At 35.5% G+C, this 24234-nt stretch overlaps 2 protein-coding genes across 5 annotated transcripts in view; one reads left to right on the top strand and one right to left on the bottom strand.

Annotated features, from left to right (window-relative positions):
* The window catches only part of grh (grainy head), a 96890-nt gene extending 88679 nt beyond the window's left edge, over window positions 1–8211 (top strand). For 2 of the 3 annotated variants that reach the window (XM_089696434.1, XM_089696432.1), the window contains 7 exons: window positions 1282–1376; window positions 2662–2718; window positions 3615–3713; window positions 3795–4129; window positions 4215–4416; window positions 4981–5045; window positions 5378–8211. In XM_089696434.1, the coding sequence (XP_089552560.1) occupies window positions 1282–1376; window positions 2662–2718; window positions 3615–3713; window positions 3795–4129; window positions 4215–4416; window positions 4981–5045; window positions 5378–5519 (995 nt within the window). In that variant the 3' untranslated portion in view covers window positions 5520–8211. The remainder of the gene's footprint in view (window positions 1–1281; window positions 1377–2661; window positions 2719–3614; window positions 3714–3794; window positions 4130–4214; window positions 4417–4980; window positions 5046–5377) is intronic. The other variant, XM_089696433.1, reaches the window with a different exon arrangement.
* A 1161-nt stretch (window positions 8212–9372) lies between these two features.
* Window positions 9373–23743, bottom strand: LOC149487781 (uncharacterized). Of its 2 annotated transcripts, XM_089696444.1 has the most exons (13): window positions 23580–23743; window positions 22337–22619; window positions 21041–21635; window positions 19489–19679; window positions 19201–19373; window positions 18096–18214; window positions 17872–18025; window positions 16137–16388; window positions 13186–13328; window positions 12212–12334; window positions 11666–11768; window positions 11133–11308; window positions 9373–10169 (listed from the first exon to the last, which is right to left on the bottom strand). In XM_089696444.1, exons 3-13 carry the CDS (start codon window positions 21557–21559, stop codon window positions 9954–9956), a joined length of 2169 nt encoding a protein of 722 aa, XP_089552570.1. In that variant the 5' UTR covers window positions 21560–21635; window positions 22337–22619; window positions 23580–23743; the 3' UTR covers window positions 9373–9953. The 2 variants fall into 2 exon arrangements, with proteins under 2 accessions (XP_089552570.1, XP_089552569.1); XM_089696443.1 differs by lacking the exon at window positions 23580–23743 and having other exon boundaries at window positions 22337–22875.
* Between the last annotated feature and the right edge of the window lie 491 nt (window positions 23744–24234).

Consider the following 24234-nt stretch of genomic DNA (forward strand, 5'->3'; position numbering starts at 1 on the left):
CGAGAGGAGAGGGAGGGAGGGACGCAACGCACTGCGCCTCTACACAATAACTTCTCCGATTACGTTCGCGTTTGAGTCTTCTTATATCGCGTGTCGACCGGCAGTTCAACGCAAAGCGGCTTCTTGGCTTCGCCTTCTTTGTTTTATGAAGTTTTAGCATTAGTCATGTCTCACTGATTTTTGATTAACTCATCCCGTTTCCTTTGTTTCGGAAAGTATATATTTCGACACGCATTCTAATTTAAAATTATTTAAGGTCGCTAGCCAATGATATAGATGCTTGTTCATTAGTATAAACGGCAAACGTAAACACTGACGCGTAAACACTAGATTAATTTACCATTAGATCTAATCTGATAAATGTAATTTCATTCCTTATATCGATCTAATAGACGTTAAAGTTTGTGTGAAACTAAATTGCATTATTTAAATGCAAACTGTAAGTAACAATTATGTTAAACACGTGCGAGTAGGTGTGAATTTGCGCAGTGACATTTACACGTAAAGTAAGAGATAGTTAGACAATATGGTGCGTGAGGGCGGGCGGCGGAGATCGTAAACACGTCAGCGGGGCGCGCGCCCGCCGCCCGCACAGATTGCACACAGCCCGATAGCGGCCCACGCGCCACCGGGCGGCGGGCCACGCTGCGGCTTGCGACGCGCGACTATTACTCAGTTACGACCACCGCCTGTCTACTAATGCACTTCCAATACTCTAAATGCAATATACATCTTAAAATAATGCATTACAAGCTTACAAAACCTCCTACGATTAAAACTTGTTGTACGCTATTTATTTATGCATTACCCTGAGTATTCGCTATTTATTTCTTTCGTTATTGATATCTCTGAGAACCTACTCGAGTCTTTAGCTGATCATTCATGAATATTTTATAGCCGATTAAATGACAACAATATTGAGAAATAAAAACACATTTAGTTACCTACTACTATCCGATTAACGGGCAATGATATGCTAATTTATTAGGGAAAAAATATAACCATTAAAAAACCTATACGTTTTTAACATATCCATTTAATATAAAGTTTGAGCATGAATTATGAAAACTCATTATAATACTACTTCAAGATTAGGTAAAACTAAAATGAAAACAGTAATCGCCGGTGAATTGATCCTATCACGTGATTATTCACGCCCAGCAAATAAATTTCCGTCGTCGATGACGTATTGTGCGTTGATATCTTAATCGAAATCTCTACAACCATTACTGCACAGTTAGCTGAAGACATGATTTATGAAGTTTTATCGTTTTGTTGCAGACACAAAGAACAGCATCGGTCTAGCGGGGTGCATAGAGGAGGTCGCCCACAATGCCATCGCCGTCTATTGGAATCCCCTTGAAAGCGCTGCAAAAGTAAGTTTATTCCCAAGTATAAAATATAAAATCTTAATTTGCTTCTAAACGATAAACCAACTATATATAAGTACCTATATGTATTTTAATTTAATCATCGATATAAACTCTGTATAACATTTGTTGTTTTTCTTTCGTGGCAAACAAAATAAAACGCATAATATTATTAATGCAAAAATATGTGCATGCTTAGCCCATACTTGCATAAAGTTATGCATTACATTTATTCTTGAGCTTCATCGAAACTCAAGCCACGTTTTTAATTACAAAATTGAAGAATAATTAAATAAAATCCTGAAACCATATAGGGGTCGACGGCAAATGAAGCAAAAAGCAATAGAGGCAGAACTTGTACGGCTCAAATGCAATTTTAATTGCAAAAAATATAATGTTCACAGACGTTTTATGGTTATTATCGCAATTTTGCATTATTCAATGTTAAAAGTTTTTTGGTTTTATGAATTACGAAAAACAATTTCGTTCATGTTTCTGTGTGTTACTTTATTGAACATTTTAAATGTGAATAATGAATAGTTAATATATTTCTAAATCTAAATCCTATGTCATGAAATTATATGCATTTATTAATGACTGTTCTATTCATATACATATAAATCTATTTGTATCTTTGTTATTATTGAGTATCAGAAATTAAAAGTAGGTAGATGAAATTAATAATAATACCTTACTTCAATATTCCAAAGAAGGAATAAAATTATGAATAGGTCAACGTATGAAAAAAATGATGCATGTATATCGTAAGGTCAATTATCTAGTCGTAAAACTCTAAAATTGGAATTGGTTAAGCTCGACCACATTATTTAGTCGCGGATAATCGGTTATCGATATCCATAATTATTTAGCATTGCTCAGTAATACCATAGCGGATGCGAGTAGTTTGCGACAGATAATATGTGTTCTGACAGTGATCGGTGGCAGTGTCGGCGACGAGTAAAAACGCGTAAGGGTCATTTGCATAGACCGCGGTAATGAGTGTGCATCAAGCCACGACGCCGCCCCCCGCAGCTCGCTGCAGAAAAACCTTACGCTATTACATACTTATATTGGATTTTTTAATACACTTCATTTAAATCTCTTCACATATCTTTTTATAGTTCGCCCTTTGTACGTCAATGAAGTATTTATTATAAAAAACGAGAGCTTAGCATGCTTTGTTCCCTTAAGAAAATTGTTTAATGATCATCTTTCTATATCCATCTCTATTTTAATAATTTTATACCTATATTTTTAGTTTTAGTACAAATGGGATAATTTTTCGTTTCAGATAAATATTGCCGTACAGTGTTTGAGTACGGATTTCAGCAGTCAAAAAGGTGTTAAGGTAAGTGATTTTCTTATATTTGTAAACGATATAATAATATATAGTACAATATAGATATATCTATTTATGCGAGGAATAAAATACTTAGTTATTTCATGGTAGAGCAATTAGTAATGGATAAATCCAGAACTACGTTACCTCGGTTCGATAACGTGGGAAGTTGTTACACGTAACCTTAAGTTTATCATTTAAAATAAGGTTTTTATACAGCAAAAATTTAATTAAGCTTAACACATTAAATACGCGACACATGAAATACGACAACATGAAGGCATGAGGTCGCTAACCGCGTTGTCGCCGGAGACGCCCCGATAAGCACAGCAATCTACAAACGCATTAAACTTGTATAGTGTATACTATAGCGTATATCACCTCCGCATTCAATTAATAATACATACATATAACAATCTTCGTATAAATATATTACAAAGAGGATCGAATATTCCGCTCTAAGTTTGTTTATCATACTAAAATAACTCTACATAGATCGCCATCAATTTAAATATTATCTCTTCAAAGAACGGTGACGCTCCGTCGATGACCTCGAACCGAAGTAATTAAACTTTTAACACGATTCGACTCAGACACGTGCATAATATTTTCTTTATAATATGTAGATTCACTACAATTATCCCTTATGGATATAAGTACTATAACCGTTTTGTAAAGACGCAGGCATAGATTTCTAGCGTGAAATATCTTGTGTAATTTGCTTACATTGTAGTCAATTTAACACGATTGATGGTTCCAAATAGATAGAGAAAGGCGTGGAGAATTGCAATCTCTCTTAGCATGCCAAACTTCATTTATAAATTAAAAGCAAATACGCTTATAATTATTGAAATGTTTTATCAAAAATATGAAATTGGTCTAAATATTACATCTTTATTTTACAGGGTTTGCCACTTCACATTCAGATTGACACTTTTGAAGACCCAAGAGACACGCAAGTTTATCACAGGGGCTACTGTCAAATCAAGGTGTTCTGTGACAAGGTAATGTTTTGAGTAAAACTACTTACTCAATATTAAAGGAAATGCAAAAAAACGTTGCTAATCATCATTTAATAATTATAGGGCGCTGAAAGAAAAACAAGAGATGAAGAAAGAAGAGCAGCAAAAAGGAAAATGTCAGCAACAAATAGAAAGAAGCTTGATGAAATATACCACCCAGTTACGGAACGAAGCGAATTTTATTCGATGGCGGATTTAACCAAACCACCAGTACTGTTCAGTCCAGCTGAGGATATCGATAAACTGGCTGGAATGGACATTCAGGGTTTTTATGGACATGATGAAGCCGCTCTTGCCGAAGCTCATCTTAAGGGCGCGTCCCCCTTCCTATTGCACGCTGCAAAGCCTCAGGCACCAGCACTTAAATTCCACAACCACTTCCCACCAGATGCACCTGCGTGAGTGTTCGATTATTAAACTATTAAATAATTATGATTTTATCTTCATTAAAATAAATAACTAATAAATGTTTTTTCATAAAAGGTATCGGTCTGACGTCGGTGGACTGTCGCCATATAGCGATCGTAAGGATTCCTTAGAACTTGAAGGGGTATTGGGCAAAAGAGCGCGCACCTCCACGCCGCCCCTCAGCGAGCGCGTGATGCTGTATGTACGCCAGGACACGGACGACGTCTACACGCCTCTGCACGTGGTCCCACCTACGACACAGGGTCTTCTGCACGCTGTAAGTAAACTAGAACCCTTTACTCTCATTGAACTTGATACGTCACATTGACTATTGTCATAAATATGTCATAATGTAAATAAATCAAAGTTACGTATCAAGGACGCCGCGGATGCGGTGAGCACGTAAATAACCTTGGTGATGTCAGCTAACCGCAGAACCCGAGCGAGCGAGAGATCGTTCTCTCGGTTTCTCGTTGTATCGATATTCGTTTATGAAGGAGACTTCAGACTTATAATAACGTAAACGAAAATAATCGAGACGCTTCGTCCGCGCCGCGGGCGGCGGCCCCGCGCGGGCCTCCGCCCGTGGCGCTGCTGTAACCGATGTGGCGCTTCATAACCCCGTCTAATACACTCGACCATCATAACTGCATGTTGTAATTAACACCCGCGCTCGGCGGCTGCTCCGGCTCGGCACTGCGGTGCTCCCGCGCGACTCACTCTCTGTCCTTGTAAAACCACTAGACCGGTTACCGATCCAACGATCGATTCGAAAGACGAGACGTCTCGGTTCACAGACACAGGCCCAATGTAATCGTTTTTATTTTCTGCTCATTTTCAGATTGAGAATAAGTACAAAATTTCAAGTTCGGCAATTAATAATCTTTATCGAAAGAACAAGAAAGGGTAAGTGGTTTTCATTGGCATCTCAAAGTACATTTTGTGAAAACGGCCGCCTCGCGTAATACGGTTTCGCTTGTCTAGAGGGCGCGCCACTAACTTCACATTGCTTTTTTCTTAAACCTACAAAGTCCCCGTTTACGCTTTGTAATCAATTAAAATACCCGACTACTCCAAAACAAAACAGGTTATTTTGCAGTTTCCTCATATTAATCAATAAAATTATTAATCATCATGCATATTTAATTTAAAATCCAAGATAATTAATATTTACTGATCAACACGTTAAGATTACATATATAAAATGACGTGATATTAACATTTGTATTTAATTATAGGATTACGGCCAAAATTGACGATGAAATGCTGGCGTACTATTGTAACGAGGATTTGTTCCTGCTGGAGGTGCGGCCGGCGGGGTCCAGCGAGGATGAGCCTCTTTACGATATCACATTCGTGGAGCTGCCTTTAGAGCACTAGTTTTTGACCAATCTTCGCCCTTCACCTCTACCAAGTGATGACGAGAACGATCCCATTGCTTCGTTCTTGTGAACGTTCGCCAGGTTTAAGTGCTCATAGTCTCACAAATTGTTTGTGGCGAACTAAAAATGTACTTTTTACATTCCAAGTTTTACACTCACTATTAAGAATAAGGTTGTCTCAAGAAGTCGTCGATCTCAGATTGAAATTTACTTTTAAGAGGTTCATCACCATAACACTCATCTTAATGAACGAATGTCACAAATAATGGTTGAACGTTTTGTACCCCGGGAGAAGCGGGACTGCCTTGTATATATCTATTAGTGCCTTATGAAATTACACAGAAATAATGGTGATGGCTTAAACATTTTATATAAATATCACGGAAGTAAGTGACTAAAAATGTTCATCAATATGATGTTGTTGAGAAATTATAATAAATTACTGTTGAAGTTTAAACGTGTGTGCCATTCATCTGTTATCATTCTAGATTTATGTAGTTATCGTTTCAACAGGTACCTTTTTATCTTGCCATGATGATAAAGTAAGAAATTCTTGTCACAAACGTTTTTGTAGATATCAAAGTCTACAAATTGTAAAATGCATAAAGTATCTTTGTCATATTAATTATGTTTAATCCTTTAATATAAGTGAGTTAAGTCAAATTAAATGCCATCCACTTTTTTAAGATTTATGAGATAAGTAAGTTTGCTTTATAAGCTCGCTCAATTCATGCACTTAGGTAAAGTATAGTGTTAGAATTAGTTCGAACACAAATTGTTTCCGTGTTAAAGGCGCTGTGACTAATACATATTCATTAATTTTTAAAACATACTGTGGCTATTTTATTACAATAATAATGACATAGTATCTAATTACAGAGTGATTAACATGAAGGTGTGATTTATTCAAAATTATTACAAAAATACTTGAAATCCGAATCCTAATTAAAAATTAAAAGGGTACTGATTAATAAAATAGTAAATGGAATCAATAAAACGAATTATAATTTTAAATGAGTCTTAGCCGCCATTTTGCATAATTTACAATGCTTATGTAGTAGTCATTTATATGTGGTCACAAGTCGTCCATCAGAACAGAATTAACATTTTCATCGACGGGAGTGGTTTGTGTACAATTTACTTAGAGTTATATATCATATTATTATATACATAATAGTTTTCTGTCTTTAGTGAACTCTCGGGCCATGACAATATTATTAAAAATCTATTTTTGTATGAATCTCATTTACTAAATCTAAACTTATTGTTAATCATCTTATTTAAAAATAATATACCACAATATATTTGTTGCTCTGTTTGTCACAAAATTCTATATTAAGTTTTGTCCACCGATTTACTATCCAAAATTCAGAACCAGGTTCTGTTTGTTTGAAACATTGGTCGCAGACAAAGTCGCCCAAGATGTAATTTTAAGTGAAGTGCCTAGTGCGGACGGTTCGACTAACTGCCATATTATGACATAGTTTATAGTACTTAATGATTTAGTTTAGTATTTTATACTTAATTGTTTTATTGTCACACGTGTTGCAGGTAGAAAATCGAATTATAATTAAGATTATGCTATTTACGTATTTCTGAGAAATTTTATTGTGATGCGCTGCGATAGCGTTGTGACTGTTTTCGTCCTGCGCCTCATCGATATCTTCCATATCATTTATTATAATATAATCTTATCACTCGTTAATGTCTAACCACTATGTTTATAATGTTAAAATCTCTCTATAAATTTTATAATTTTATGCATCGCATTGCTCAAAGTCTGCATTTACCTTATACGCGGGGCGGACTCTAACATTATTATATTATTATACCTACTTATACGTATCGATGTAATATTTATTTATGTACTTATTATTATAAATTGTGCAGCTTTAATGTTTTAACTTACAATGATGTTAGATCGTGATTCTGAATCTCGTCATAAGTCACAAACGTCAGTAGCAATAAAGTACGTAAATCAGTTGTAGTAGGTAGTTAAATGGGCGTGTCCTCGCGGTGTCGCAGCCTGCGCCGCTCGGTGTCGTTGTGCAATGATTATGTTTATCGGAGTCGTCTATCATTTGTTCAAGCTCGCGCGCACTCAAACAGACCCAACTTTAACTGAGAATTTACAAAACGCGGAACATTTTCTAATAGCCTTGAACTTTTTTTAAGACAGTTCATCATAATGTTAGCTTTGTTTGAGTCGCTCGAGCTTATATTTTTTGCTGCGTCCACAACGTTGTTCGCGAGCGATTCTAAAAATATTTTTTAATTTTTCAATCATAAATATATTTCAAGACAAGTATCACTTATATTGATCCGTGCTTTGAGACATTTTTTTTATTCGATTGCAAATGTTATGTGAATGTAGTGTTATTTTATTTCCCGTTGACGAGAATCGCAAGCGCGCAGCGTGCGGGCGCAGCACGTGTATAGCGCGGCGCGGGGCGGCGCGGCGCACGGCGCGCGGGCTCGCCGCCTCGTGAAGATAGTCACACTAGTTATACATACCGAAAGTGGTAGCACATTTTCGTTATTGATTTTAATGTACTTAATTTTAAAATTTGAATAGATGTTACGTTATTCTTTTATATGAATATTTGTAAGTTGTCATAAAAATATTATTAATATAATTATTTTTATCAAAGTTTATGATCTAAATAAAAATGTTTTACTTCAAAACAAAAGTGTAGTTTTTTTCCTGGTGTTCCCCCTGCTGTGGGCGAAAATAAAATAATTGTTTGTCACGATTAAAGGGTATTTTATTGAATGATTCATATTAATATAAGTATGTTTAATAATGATTCAACAATATTACAACACACATATTTACATCAAAAAGCTTTATTCGGAACACGAAAAGCATTGAGGCAACATTTTATATTTAGGTACTTATAATTATCTCGATTATAGTATAATATAATAAAATACATCTATCTATTAGAAAATAGCATTTATAGGAGAGAAAACGAAGTGATAAGTAGAGGTCGAAGCACAATAAATTGACCAAGAAGGTACGAAGGGTGGATGAAAGGCATAACAGTCACGATTTTTTAACTATCTAAGTGGTTTAGTAAACCATCTTGGGTAGTAGCATACTGTACTTTACATTTCACAGGCACTTTATTTAATACTAGTAAAAAATAATCCTACATCGTTTGAAACAATTAAGTTGACTAAACACTTAGTAAGCATGCACACAATATTTAAAAATGTCTAATGATCTAAACACTTTATTTTCACATATAATTTTTTAAAACTAAATCGTTCTAACAGTACAGATTTATATCTATTATATCGTAAATAATAAAAAAAATGTATTATAACACATAAGATTCTATTCAAATATTTTTTTAAGGTTTTTTTTTCAAATAATTTTAGTTTTGGAATGAGTCAGAAAAATCATATTTTATTCAAAATCTACTCAAAATGGATGAACCGTTTAGAGCAAATTTTAAATTTATATTGCTTGGTGTTGCCATTACATATATTATTACGCACTCGATATTGTACTTCTTATAAAATTTAATTCGAACTATAATATACGAATAAAAATCCTCGTACTTCAAATAATATAATATTATATCCGCAAAAAGCATAAGTACAGACATCACGGACAATTTTTTAGTTGTATAACTTTTATAGATAAATTTTATATTTCCATTGACAAATAATGACATGATTCATGAATAAATAAAAATGTTGTGTGGTTTTATGAAACCACGGTAAATGTCGCGTGACGGTCGGCTGCCGAGTAGGTATACCTACTCGGCAGCCGCGATACACGCGACATGCGCTACACAGACCAAAAAGTTTGAGACGATGTAATAAAAGTTTCACTTTAAAAACCGACTGCATTATTTGCAAAATATATTAAAATGTTTGTTTAAAATTTGATAAAACTACAATCATTTTAGTAGCTATCGGTCATAATAAGAAATGCGTGCCATCAATAAGTGTTTCCAATTTATTATAAAACTTTTTATAAATCGGTTAGCAAATTATGAAAATTACATGATGGAATACTTATCTTATTAGTCGTATTAGTTAATGAAAAAATAAGAATTAATGAAATCTTCAAATAAAATCAATATCATATTATATTTAATTACCTACTTAAAATTCTCTTACGCATTTCTGCCATCAATATTCAGCAGTGATTATGCAAACGTAAGGTTTTCACATTCTCACATTATCATAATCAGACTAGTGTCCGCAAGAAAATGGACTGAAAACAAATACTTGCCTTTATGTTACTTGAAGTTTGAAACAGAACATCACGGTTTAACGTCAAAGAAATCAAACGCTCAATGATACTTTTATAAGCGGTGCAAAATGCGACAGACGACGACCGCGTGATTATAAACATATTGGCATATTAAATTTGTATTTTGAACCGTTCCCCATCGGAGCAGTCCGATATTGATGGCTATTGAATGAGGGGGGAGCTTTGGCTGTCGCTGAAGTCTAATGTATAGTACATGTCGGTAGTATCGAAGTTAGTGGGCGGTTGGAAGGGGGCCGGGATCGGTTCCCGTTTGTCCTGCAACCAGTGGTGGGGGGGACCCGCTTCTGTGACCCGCGCTGAGAGACCGGACAGTAAGCGGGAGTATGTTTTGTTCACGCGACAGTGGCAGGCTGTTACCTGGAAGTGGTGTATTTAATATGTCAGTATCCGTTAAAAATGGTAAATTTTTTGGAACGCTCTTGCTGCTTGATACGAAGAGAAATGTGACAACATACGCACGGACATATGCGACATTATAATACATATAACTATAGATTGCTATATAACCTACCTTCTCATTATGAAAGCTTCAATGGTAAATTATTGAAAACTTTCCACCGCTCTCAATAATCTTTCCTTAAAATTAGTTTGTACTTCGTACCGAACCTGCTAGCACGATATATCAACGTAGCACAACGCCAATGGCTTCTCTTTACACAGCGATCGGGGTACAGGCCCATCAAAACTGCATTTAACTACTGACATAATTGTTCCCATTCATCCCCGGTACCAAGACACGCCAACTTACCACAACTCCCACGATAGCTATCGCTGCTCCCAGGGTACCGGCCGCTATGTACACATTTTGAAGGCGATCGTGGTACAGGCCCAGCAGAACTGCATTTCACTACTGACAACATTCATCCCCCGTACCCAGACATTCCAACTTACCACAACTCCCACGATAGCTATCGCTGCTCCCAGGGTACCGGCCGCTATGTACACATTTTGAAGGCGATCGTGGTACAGGCCCAGCAGAACTGCATTTCACTACTGACAACATTCATCCCCCGTACCCAGACATTCCAACTTACCACAACTCCCACGATAGCTATCGCTGCTCCCAGGGTACCGGCCGCTATGTACACATTTTGAAGGCGATCGTGGTACAGGCCCAGCAGAACTGCATTTCACTACTGACAACATTCATCCCCCGTACCCAGACATTCCAACTTACCACAACTCCCACGATAGCTATCGCTGCTCCCAGGGTACCGGCCGCTATGTACACATTTTGAAGGCGATCGTGGTACAGGCCCAGCAGAACTGCATTTCACTACTGACAACATTCATCCCCCGTACCCAGACATTCCAACTTACCACAACTCCCACGATAGCTATCGCTGCTCCCAGGGTACCGGCCGCTATGTACACGTTGTGAAGGCGATCGTGGTACAGGCCAAGTGGGAGCCGCATCACCCTAACTGATCCACTTCCACGAGTCTCAGCGTCCACATCTCCTTCACCATCGATCACTGGCTCTAGTATGAAGTCCTCTGTAATTTAATATATGTGTTTTTATAGTATTTGCATACCTCTGCTTAAGCTGTAGAACAATAATAAGAATATTAAGCCCTAACCGTATCACCGGCAAAGAGGTTCTTAAGAAATTTTCGATCTAATTCTTGTTTCTTGTTTTTTTGTTGGATAAGTTCTGCTGAAATTACTTTTACTACTAAGAGATACAATTAATTTCTCAATATAGCGCGAAATAATTAAGGTAATAAATAAAAAGTAAAAGCTATCTCATCAATTCAAAATTGCTATCAGGACTTCGACTGCCTGGTATCCTAGAATATAAAACAAATAATGTTGTATATACATATTTATAATCACCATAGAGCAAACCTTACCTTCGCATAATCTTCCAGTATATCCCGGTCTGCAAGAGCAATAGAATGAGTCCACGCCACTCCAGCACGTACCACCATGAGCACAAGGGTTGTTATCGCATATCTGAAAATAGCATATTTTTCAAAAGTTACTTTTCGTTTACTATAAAAAAAGTCCGAATGGGAATATGAACGACGATACAACAAACAAAGGTGTTAACCAACGTTAAAAAATGCGACATCACTGTAAATAATTACAGAATTAGGCACCTACAAAGAGGGTTTTGTTTTTTAAGTTTATAGTACATTACTTATTATGAATGTTTATTTTTCTTTAGCACGCACTCTAGCGTAAACGGTTGTTAGATTTTTTATAATTAGTGTGAGAATTAAGTGTTTAAAATTATATTATAATACATTATTTATGAGAATTAAGGCGCCAAAATATAGTCATCGGTTTCATCAGATCCGAATTATACCTAAGTGTAATTTGTAAATCCATCAACATAAACTTGTTGTTTATCATATAAATTAAATGTGGTACAGTTTTGTGTGAAAGAAACTTACAGAAGTAGCAGGAATATGACATTCTTCACCGACAAAGCCGCGGGGACACTCGCACGCGTAGCTGTTGCCGTGGTCCACGCAATAGCGTTGCTCCGAACAGGGGTTTGGGGAACAGAGGTCCACCTGAAAAAAAGTATAAACCAAGATATTTTTTAATATAAACAAATAAATAAAATTTAAGTATCTACGTGTATGGTATCAATCTAAATTATTATGAAATACATAATTGAAAAGCTTAACATCTTAGAAAAGGTACGAAATGCAGAACAAACAATTTTATTTAAGATTTTGCCTGTTACATAAAAATCAAACATAAACAGTGGTGGTAACAACTGGTAATTATAATAAAAACCATTTGAGTAATTCACTTGCATACTTTATAATAATTTGTTTTTAAAATAAAAAAAAATGTTGTGTGGTTTTATGAAACCACGGTAAAAGTGAAACTGTTCGAACGGTTCCGAACACTGCTTTGTGTAGCGCATGTCGCGTGACGGTCGGCTGCCGAGTAGGTATACCTACTCGGCAGCCGCGATACACGCGACATGCGCTACACAGACCAAAAAGTTTGAGACGATGTAATAAAAGTTTCACTTTAATAAATTATGCAAATTATATACAAAAGCTCTCAGCAAATTGAACTTAGGAATAGCTGGAATTTTAATTTCCCATATCACAATATTATCAGAAGAAATGTTGTCATTCAGAAATTAATCCATGATTAAACCATAATCACAATAAAAAAGCAAAGACGAATTTTTTAAAGAAAAGAAAAAATCGACCACAAGGAGGGATTCGAACCAGTCCTTCGCCTTACCGGGGCGACGCCTGACATCTCCATCACGATTCGGCCACCCGTGATCCCGCTCGCGCTAGAGCAATTGCCTCGTGATCGAATTTTATCTATTCTTAAAAAGAATTCATTCATAAACCATTTGAATGCTTAAAATTAATATCAAATAAGCAAAGACTACCTTAAACTGGCACCTAGGTCCGGTGTATCCCCGATCGCAAGCACAAGTGAAACCTCCAACTTGATCGGTACATGTACCACCGTTCACGCAAGGCGACGATTCGCACTCATTATACTCTAGTTCGCACCTGTCCCCGGTATACCCTAAGAAATTAGATATTTTCTATTAATTTCCTTGATGATATTACAGTTATCCATACTAATATTATAAATGCGAAAGTAACTCTGTCTGTCTGTCTGTTACTCAATCACGCCTTAACTACTGAACCAATTTGCATGAAATTCGGTATAGAGATATTTTGATACCCGAGAAAGGACATAGGATAGGTTTTATCCCGGAAATCCTACGGGAACGGGTTTTTCTTTGAAAACGCGGGCGGAAAGCTAGTTACCTATATGTAAGTATGTACTACATTACTACTACTAGTATGTAAGCATGTACTACATGCTTACATACTAGTGAACTATGTGAATTAGATATACGGTTAACATAAAACGGAGTACCTACCTTTGTGTACAATACAATAAAAGTATACTTTTATTTCAGGTTCAGCTTCAGTAGTATTTGCGTGATAGAGTAACAAACATCCATCCATCCTCACAAACTTTAGCTAATATTTCTATGCTTTCCTACTAATAATACCTTTCCTACTATGTAATAATAGTCATATACGTAAAATACAGACATCCAAATACCTAATCAAATAATACATTCGTATGTATCTGTATACCTACTATACAATTAAATAGCACCTTAATATGTATAATTAATATCGATAATATTCAGGGACACTCAAGCGACGCTAACAAAACAAATTGAAGGGAAAGGAAAAGCTTTAAATTCATGAATCAGTGATTCCTCACGTTTAATCTATATTGGCAGACTTCGAGTATACCAGAGGCTTACAAGTTACAACTCGAGCGGAAGGAATGAATTTGTAATTTTGCTATGGAAAATAATTGAGAACGCAAATAATTACTGGATTCAGAGCGCTTCTTTGGTTCAGGAATCTAAGCTCTCCTACAAAGCGGACAATGGAGCATACGAGTAATTAAGGTTAGAATACGTAATACGGTGCAAATACAAATCTAAAACCTAAGCCAGATTACAATGAATATCAAAGGGATGTTTTTAGTACGTGAATGCTTTTTTATGAGAGCTTGAATTGAGAAATTTAGGTTAAAACTAGCGGTCCGCCCCGGCTTCGCCCGTAGTACATATGAAAAATAGATGTCGGCCGATTCTCAGACTTACCCGATATGCACGGAAAATTTCATGAGAATCGGTCCACCCGTTTCGGAGGAGTATGCAGACTAACATTGTGACACGAGAATTTTATATGTATATAAGATTTAGCGAAGTTTTTTTATAGAGCATTTATATAAAAGCATGCTATATAAAAGCTAAAATATCAAATTAAATGATATACCTAAGTTATTCTTGAATTTAATAGTTATTTTATGGTATTCAAATGATAAAGAAGGTTACCTATCTGTACAACTATTAAAGAGTTTAATAAATAAATTGTAATGAATACATAGCGGAAGACGCAGGTTCGTATCCCGCCTAGTGATCGTGCTTTTCTAGTCTTTAAAATTTTATATAAGTTATTATTTCACCACCATATTCTATTATTATAACGTCCGAATACTATATGTTATCTTTATTTAAATATTTTCTAATCATTATCTACATAAAAAGCGGAAAATTTGGTCGGAATGTATTTTCCGTCTGAATTATTTCTTTGCCAGAGAGTGCACAGAATAGATTTCTCTAGATTTCTTATGGAACAAAAAAATCGCAAAGCAATATGCTGTCCTGAAACATTGCCAAGCTAGAAATTCCAATTTGTCGCCTGTCATCCGTTTTCGCAATATCTAATTTACGACTATACCTACGCCTGAAGGATTATAAAATATGATCTCCATACAGTCGCGGCAAAGAGAAATGAATTTCTTATCCTTTCATTTGCATGAATATGAAAGAGATTATTTTTCATTTCATCAGCCTGTCAAAGACAGTATGCTACAGTATGCTATTTTGTCCTGGCACAAAACAACGCATGAGATAAAAAATGGCATCATGCCAAAATGCAATAAGACTTTCACGCTGAATATTGATTCGACGAGATATTGCCACTATATCGGATTATGTTATCTAAGATATAACTTACGGGCCACGGCTTTAGCTCAGGCTTGGATGCGATTGGAACACTACACTTTATAATAAAGACAATATTATAAAGACAGATGAGATGTCTCTATATTGTATATATATATAATCAAATACCTTTAGGTCTTACTAAAACCTGATAATTACTCTATTTATTAAAAAATAGCATCAAAATCTGTTGCCAAGTTTTAAAGATTTCAGCATACAGACACACAGACGGCGGAATGCATTTTTGATACTATACCTATGTAGTGACAACACATGAAAATTGAAATATACCTACGCAGTATCAACATCAAATTACAAACATTACTTTTTGAAGATACGCAGAACTTAAATTGCTCTACCTTAAATATAAAACACGTCCATTGAAATAAAAAATCTGTTCGTCGCTTTTTGTATTCCTCCGGCACGAAAACAACTCCAGTTAATTTTGTTCTTGTAAAAAACTCATCATTTCCTTCGGTCCATTTCTCTGTCTATTTTATTCATTGAATAAGTAACCAGAGCTTACGGATTGTATTTGTATTGCAATTTGCAACAATGAATTACCTCGAAGCTTTAAGTACCTATGCCATGAATTATTATTTTGAACTAGATTTCTAGTTCAAAATAATAATTTGTAAAAATATTTAACATTTTCCTCATCAATAATATTTAAATGTAAAACCGAATGATAATCATTATAGTTAGTAGTTATTGCAATAAAAGCTCCAAAGTTACAAACAAATAAATAAACATGTTAAACAGTTACAATAGGTGTTATACAAATAAGTTACCAGGCTCGCAGAAGCATCGGAAGTTCGGTCCGCTGTCATCGTCAGTTTGCTCTACGCAGATGCCTTTGCCGCAGGGCAAATCAGCGCAGGCCCCGCCGGTGCCCGGCAGCTCGCAGTGTGTGCCCGTCCACTCTTCCGTACAAGCACAATGGAAAGTTGTCGAACCGTTCATTGCCATGCTCATACACGATCCACCGTTCACACACGGCGATGAAAAGCATGGATCTTTTTCACACTTCCGCCCGGTAAAACCTGTGTTTAAAACCGGGTTTGCGTACTTCATGAATTAAAACATAACAACGCCCGTATATCCCGAAGGGATACGGGAAATGCATGAAATGGAAATGCTAATATACACATTTCACTAATTATGTTTTATGTAAAGGGAGTGTGTCTGCTGCTGTAATCCAGGCTTTATTGCCAACCCCGGGATTGAATCCAGAGCCCGAAGCGTTACAGTAATGTTTACAACCGCTACACCGATAAATTGCAGAGCGTACTTTCAGTACCTATCCTATAAGATTTAGATTCCCCAAGTTACTTATGAATTCTTCTTAATCATTTTAAAAGTATAGATTTAATTATATGTTTATATAAAAACATCGTACATATGGTCAGAATTATTCATGAATCCCTACATCCTAATGAATTACGAATACTTTAGTTGGATTTGTAATTAATACTATTCATTTATAACAATAAAAGGTATCCAATAAGGATAAATGCCACGGTTTAATTTAATCAGCCTCGAAGTTTTTGCTTTCGACACAATGGTGGGTACAATTAATAAGAATGATACGCACACATACGAGACGTAATGAACATTGTAAGACCTATACAAAACCAGGAGACATTATTGCCATTAATTAATATAAAGGCATCTGAATCGTTAAAAAATTACAATAATGCAATATTCATTAACAGCGACATTTCATCCATTTTTATGACTTCTTAATATGAAAGGGAGTAAAGCGAGTATCTATTTCTATGAATACCAATTGATGAATATATGTATGATGACGTGAGGATAAGTTTATAGGTGTAAATTAATGGACCTTTATGCTTTGAAAAATAACATCGATGTCAACGGACTCAAGATTCGCTTGCGTTGTCAACTTTTACAGGAAAGTGGAGCAATACAATTTTTGTAGTACCCTTAGTAGTAACCTTTCAAGAAGGAGCATCAAATCGATGAATAATGGACATCTATCGATATTTAAGATATTGAAAGCTGAAAATATTTGTCCGCATTTGAATACCTTTTACGGGTACCGCAAAGCGGGTTGAAACGTTACGCAACAACGCGGTTCGCATACGGTTGCAGATTACGTCACATTGGAATTTAATTGACCGAAAAATGTAATTTATATTCGGCGCGGTTCAAAGCGATCCGCGATATAAACAGAAATTTATTGCTTCACCCACCTCAGACTAATTTTAATCCCGAGTTAATCTCTGTATTTTCTTGCTGATACAACGCTGCATAAGGATTTTACTCAAGCAAAGACCTTTAAGCGCTTCAAATTTTAAATGTTTATAAGATCCTTATAACTGCTTCAAAACAAATAAAAGTAAAACAGTTAAGAAGGTCGTCTTATCGCCTAAACTTGAGCCGATAAGCAATCACATAGGTATATAGATCGCTTTTAGCCATGTGGAAGAAATAATGTTTAAAGAAAATCAACCTTAGTCGTGTAAAAATAAATTTATATTAACGCTATAAAATAATACGTACCGTATGGACAAAGACAGTGATAGTTGGCCCCGTTGAGAGATTGCGTGAGGTCGACACAAATGCCATTATTCAAGCAGGGTGATGGATTGCAGGCATCCCTGTCTTCACAGTGCGGACCCATATATCCAGGGCAACACTGACATTCGTAACCTTCCTATAATTAACGTTTTCTACATTATATGTTTTCACGAAAAAATAGCTTATCACATTGTTAAATGGCCTACCATAGATACGTTTGTGTAACATACTCCTTTCCCAGAACAATCCTGAGACTCGCCGCAGTTATCTGACTTGACCGTCACTTTCAAGCGGACACATTGTGACCCCCAGTTCTCGGATACAACTGTAAAATTTTTATTGTTACATGAACCTAATAAGTAGTAAATACACCACTAACTTATCAAACAAAAATGTCGCTATAATGCTATCAAAAACGTACAATATAACGTCATTACAGGCTTTAAGAATGCTTCATGTCACGCATAACCGTTCTTCCCTGCCATTCCATGTTGAAATGTTCGTTTTACTACTCAAGAGCCCACCAAAACTACGTAAGTCACGCAAATATACAAATTTTACAAATCGTATAAATTGGTGTGGATTTCAAGGATTTCTTATTCCAGCCAGTAGTCTTTGTATAAATAATTAAGTACTTATTGTACCTTAATAGGTAATTAATTAGATATACAAAATAGATAGGCTGAGGAAAAAGTTTGAGTCATTTATGAATCTCACTTTTTGGCATAATAAATTAAAAAGCGATGTATAAAATGTTTACTCTGTTTAATGGTTCTCCCGACCATTTCTTGCCACGACAGTAGGTACACGGTGGCGAACCTCTATTGACATTAGCCAACTACGCAGGAGTAAATATATCAATTACATTCTGCATAAGGAGTGTCCCTATTCAGTTACTTTTATAGTATTTTTATGCAAAAATATATGTGCATATTCATATGGAATATAATCTGCATTGTCAATATGTGGACAGTGGAACACCATGAAAATAAGCAAAAACACAACAGTACTCTACTTACTAGAGTCTAGAGTCTAGACTATAGACAATTTCGAATCGTAATCGTTTGATGTATCTACATATTTATATGTTATTAATTTATTATATTAATGAATCGAAGTAAATAAAGTCTATTTTATTTCCATCTCAAAGGCTGAAATGCAGAAAGAAGAAAATCCCACGAAAAATAAGAGGATATGAAAGATTTTTAAGATAGATAAAATAAATTAATTAACTGTGATAAAGTTTAAAACTCTTGCTCGTGACAGCATTATACATTAAATTTACTGTTTTGATAACAAAATTTTAAGTACCTATTAACAAATTGACCCCATCAGTTAAATCTTTGTCATAAAGGGTGAAAATCTTAGTATCATGTTCATCCAAGGGATTGATATCCAGTAGCATGCCATCAGAAACGTCACAATGTTCGTGTCCTTGCCGCGTCACCTGATACACAGCTGGCTGCAGTAGCGTATGATGTGCCCTGAAAAACAACCCTCGTAGAAACGGAATGCTCAGTGAACCCTATCGGGCCACTCAGATACTAACGTATTATAAGGATCACTTGCAAATATAGGTCAAATTATATATACACTGACCTTTCTGCGAGCGAAGAGTTCGTGTCGATAGATTCGTTCTTGGTTTCAACATGGCCGGTGCGGTCGAGCAATAAAGCGTCGGAGATGCGGACGATAAGGATGTCTCCACTCTGTATGTCGGCGGAGCCCTCCCATGACACGATGACCTGAGGACACTCCTCGTCACCCCCGAACCGCCCTCCCGCGCACTCCTCCGTTACCCACGCGGTAAAACTCACACATATATTAATTTATAATTATACCTACTTAACTAGATGCAATATTGGCTATCGAACCATTTCATTTACTGGAATATGCTGCCTATAACTTGTGTTTTGTTCGATTCTTATGCGTTTAGGTTATTTGCAGATTTTTTGCATCGTGGGGAAAAATTCCTTGAGGAAAAGGTTCCTTTTTCAGTTCGATCACTGATTTTACGTTATACCGCGCCAAAAGGCATTAATAAAATAAATTAAAAAAATATTAAGTACCTATTACAATTTGATATTATTATTTTGAACACTACTTATATAATGTAATTTATAAATACAAAAGAGCCTAATCGTTATTGTTATTCATAAATTGCGAGCACTTTACAATCAATTTCGCAAACAGCTGTATCCTTTTCCAAATAAATACAAAATGATGTAGCCCGTGGGAACATCTTCGAGAATAATAAAGGAGTAAAATTACTGAACCAAGAAACCTTTTCCTCTGTTTTCTCTAGCGTAAGACGATTTATGGTTTATATATTTGACCTCGCAATGCTCTTTGCTCTCGTCACGATCAAGTTTTCCAACTGGAATATTATATTTGCCCGTGAGGTAAGAGATAACTCATTACTTAGATAAAAAATTGATCAAATATATGCAAGTTACAATCCGATATGTATCTATAAATTGAATACCATGGCACTATATCACATTCAAGAATGTGATAGTGCCATTATGTCATGAATATCTTATTCACAATATTCGAAATGATTATTTTTCTTTAGAATTTAGTTATTAATTATTTATTATAGAATAAGATATCGATTAACCAAACAGGTAGCAATTATATTATAGGTACATATATTGAAACACTAAAAACTATATTATTGTATTGCGTCTGGTAAACAAGTCTTATTTGAAAGGACGATAAGATAAATATAAAATGACTCTACATAATATCTAGATCCACCAATATCTTTCATTTAAACCTGTTTTAAGGGAACGTGGAGTGTTTCCTTAAAAATTATTCATCATATTTATAGAAATCAAATAAATAAGGTAGCTTTCTCGTCTATATTTATACAAATAAAGGGCAGCCTTCGCAGAACCAATTCTTAAATCCTATTTCAAGCCTACGTCCATTTGTAGAGATACCTACTTTACTGCGGTCCAAAACGAAATAAGATTTTTTAGTAGGTACCTAGTTGATTATTGTTATTTATAAATTGTAATTTAATTTTTTATTTTCGTTGATTTAATTGTGTTAGACCGTTATAATTAAATTAATAAATAAATTAAAAATAAAAAACATCGTTTCAAATCACGCTGCTTATCTAAATAAAATAAATAATTGAACTTACCGTTAAAGGCAAATTCAACTCATGCGTTTCATTTCCTCTCCAGAGGCGCGACTCCCTCGGTAAGACTGGCAGATCGCAATCTATTGCCCCCAAGCGATCTTGAAGCCGAGCCGGGGTATGCACTGCGCTTCCGAGTGCACTCGAAGTAGTGTTTAACTTTTGCCTTCTTGCACTTTTCACCAACGCTTTTGTGCTCACGTCCGCTGCGACCGTTGAATTGCGGGCGGCACTCGGCCTCTCGGTAGCCTCGTAAGCCTTTGTTGTTTTAACGCTCCCCTTTGTTGTTAAAGTAATGGTGGTCGGGCCTTCTGTTGATGTTAATGGCTTCATTCTGAGCGTAGTCGACGAGATAATGGGAGTGGGCGATTCGTGTAAGCTTTGCGATGTTGTTTTTATATCATATTTAGGTGCGAAGGTTGTTTGGCAAGTACATGTCGATAGATATATGATAACCGCTATAAATGTTGGCACCAAGGACGAGCCGCGTAATACACAGGCTCGTAAATAGACCTGCGTCATTATGGTAATTCCTTTTAACGTTTACTTCGTTATTTTGGCACTCTTTGGCTTAATATTCACCCTTAAAATGATATTCCTGTCAAATAATATATAAAATTACTGATACCAGTTTAATAGATAATATAATACTGAATGAAATTATTCAAATACATCAAATTAAACATATTATACACAAAACATCTAAAGGTAATGAAAAAGGTATGATAAATGAAACCTAATTGGAAATATAAATTACAATCGCCTATCTAGATACTACAGCGTAATTTTCTTTTAAGAGTTATAAATATCTCCAGAGCTTCTAAAGAGGTCCTTAAGGATAAGGACCTCTTGCGCGAAGTTTCTAAAAGGTGACCCCAAAGCTCTTATTATTTCAGTTGCGAGAGCGGCCACTTTTCAGTAAAAAGCTCTATAATTGGACAAGCTGTAGTCCTTACGATAAGTATTCCTGCTCCCTAAACTGAATGACATCTTTGAAGAAACTTTACTAATTTTCTCTGAGAGTGAAACTTACAGTGAATATTAAAATAAATGTTAAATAAGAAATTACTTAAAATTATAAACGAATACACGAAAATAGTCGTGTTGTTTATTTACTAAACTTGAAGTGTTAATTAAAAAGTTTACGTTTTCTTTATTAGCTTGAAAAATACGTATACAAACACATTTTCTCCTCATTCAATTTTGTTAAATGCAAATTATATTAATATAAAGTGTATTCAAAATCAAAAACAAATCACACTAAAATGATTTCTAATGCAAAACATAAATAGCACTTACTAAATAGAAGCCAAGCCTCTCCACAGCCCTCGCGCCCGCCGCGGCACAAATTCACGTGTTTGTATTCATCGCATAAAACGTATGTTTTGCATAAAAACAATAGGTTCAATGTTTTGGCAAGTAACAGCAGGGCGGGCGGCGTCGAGCCTCGCAGCCTCCGAGGAACTGAGGGCAGCCCGCCCCTCCGCCCCCGCCTCACTTGCGCACCCTACGCTTTACACATCTGTATCTTCAGTCATTTTATTCTGCGCCTGTTATGTCAATGATTTCCTTCACGGACCGACTATCCTTGTGCAATTATTATTTTTATGAATGAATATCCGAATGGTGTTCAAATATTAAATACGGAGCGGATGTTAATCAAATTATATTCTGTGTTCGTTTGAGCGTACTTGTTTAATTGAAAAGTTTGTGTAATCGGCGTTTTGAATACGAGAACTAACTTTGATGAAATATTTGCATATTCAACTTTTTGGGGGATTGAGTTTCGAATGTTTGGAGAAACTCAATTGTATTTAACCACGGCGTTTGTATACTTAAAGCCTATAATCTAAACTGTGATGCGGTGAAATATATGTAAATAACAATAAAAAATAGTTTTTGAAACTTATTTTGATTTATCTCTTCGCCAGCTACAAAGTATTCAAACTTTTAAAATCCTTGAAAAAAAATATAATCATGTTGAACGCGGGAAACCTCTTCCTTCAAAATAAATACCTATATGTAATTTAGTAAAACCACATGGGAGCACCTAAAACGCTTATGTTATGTACCATAATAAAAGCACTACTGCCTAATAAAAATTTACAAATACAAATTCGTCAGCAACCCAGCACTGTAAATTTGAGTAGGTAGCTGTTAATCCTCACAATTTAAGCTAAAATCAATTTCCATAATGCTCGCTTCAGCGTCGAAAACATACTATAAGGAGGTACTATCACGTAGTTAGTATGGAAATATGTATTTAAAATATTTATGAGTTACGTAATAGTTAATTTAGACTAGGGAGAGGGGTGGCGCCTATCGTATCGGTTTCATCATTTGGCTTCGTGCCAATCCTCTAACTGACGACTTTTATTTCTACACAAATCCACCACCGATATTCACTCGAAAATATTGAAGTTCCGCTATTTTGAAACACTTTCACAAAGCTGGCTTCGCTCCAATAAATCGTCCTTAGGCTGCGTGCCGACGAATGATACGCGAATAATCTCAGCAATAAATTATAAAAAGCTATTAGGACCTTTCAGCTGTTACATCCACGAGGAAGGAATCGCGTTAGAATTTCCCATTTAACTTGGAGATTTCTTCATGAAATGTAGAGTACAATCCGCAACCGCAGTATAATAGCCGTTAAGAAAATATGTCAGAGACAGTCGGAGCGTTCCAAAGAAGATACATTTGTTTGTCATACAATGAAATATACACATGCGCGCTCATAAACTAGATTACACTAACGCTACTTGGTGAGTCACGATCATAAACTATAAAATTGCTTGTATTAATATCAAACATAACTTATGAATAAGGTGAGTCAATTTTCGGTAGTTAAATAAATGACAAGTAAATAGAATTATAATGCTTATAAAAAATATGGCACAATTTCAGTTATATTATAACACTCATAAAAAAGAACGATGACACTATTGTAGATTCAGCATATTTTTTTTGCATACTTACTTATTGATGCTACTTTGTACTTGGTACTTATAATGTTTAGGGTGCCATATATATAATTACGCATGATATGCTATCAACTAATCGAAAGCATTTTGTTTCATCGTGTGTGAGAGATAGTAAAAATATAGAAAAAAAGGCCCAAAGCTACGGTCAAGTAAATACAGAAATGGACCAAATCGAAAACGATTCATATGGACACAATTATTATAGTTAGTAAA

The sequence above is a fragment of the Colias philodice genome, chromosome 6 (genome assembly GCF_061535455.1).
Source record: "Colias philodice isolate Cphi_HAF_F1 chromosome 6, ilColPhil1 Martin Lab GWU primary, whole genome shotgun sequence".
Lineage (NCBI taxonomy): Eukaryota > Metazoa > Arthropoda > Insecta > Lepidoptera > Pieridae > Colias > Colias philodice.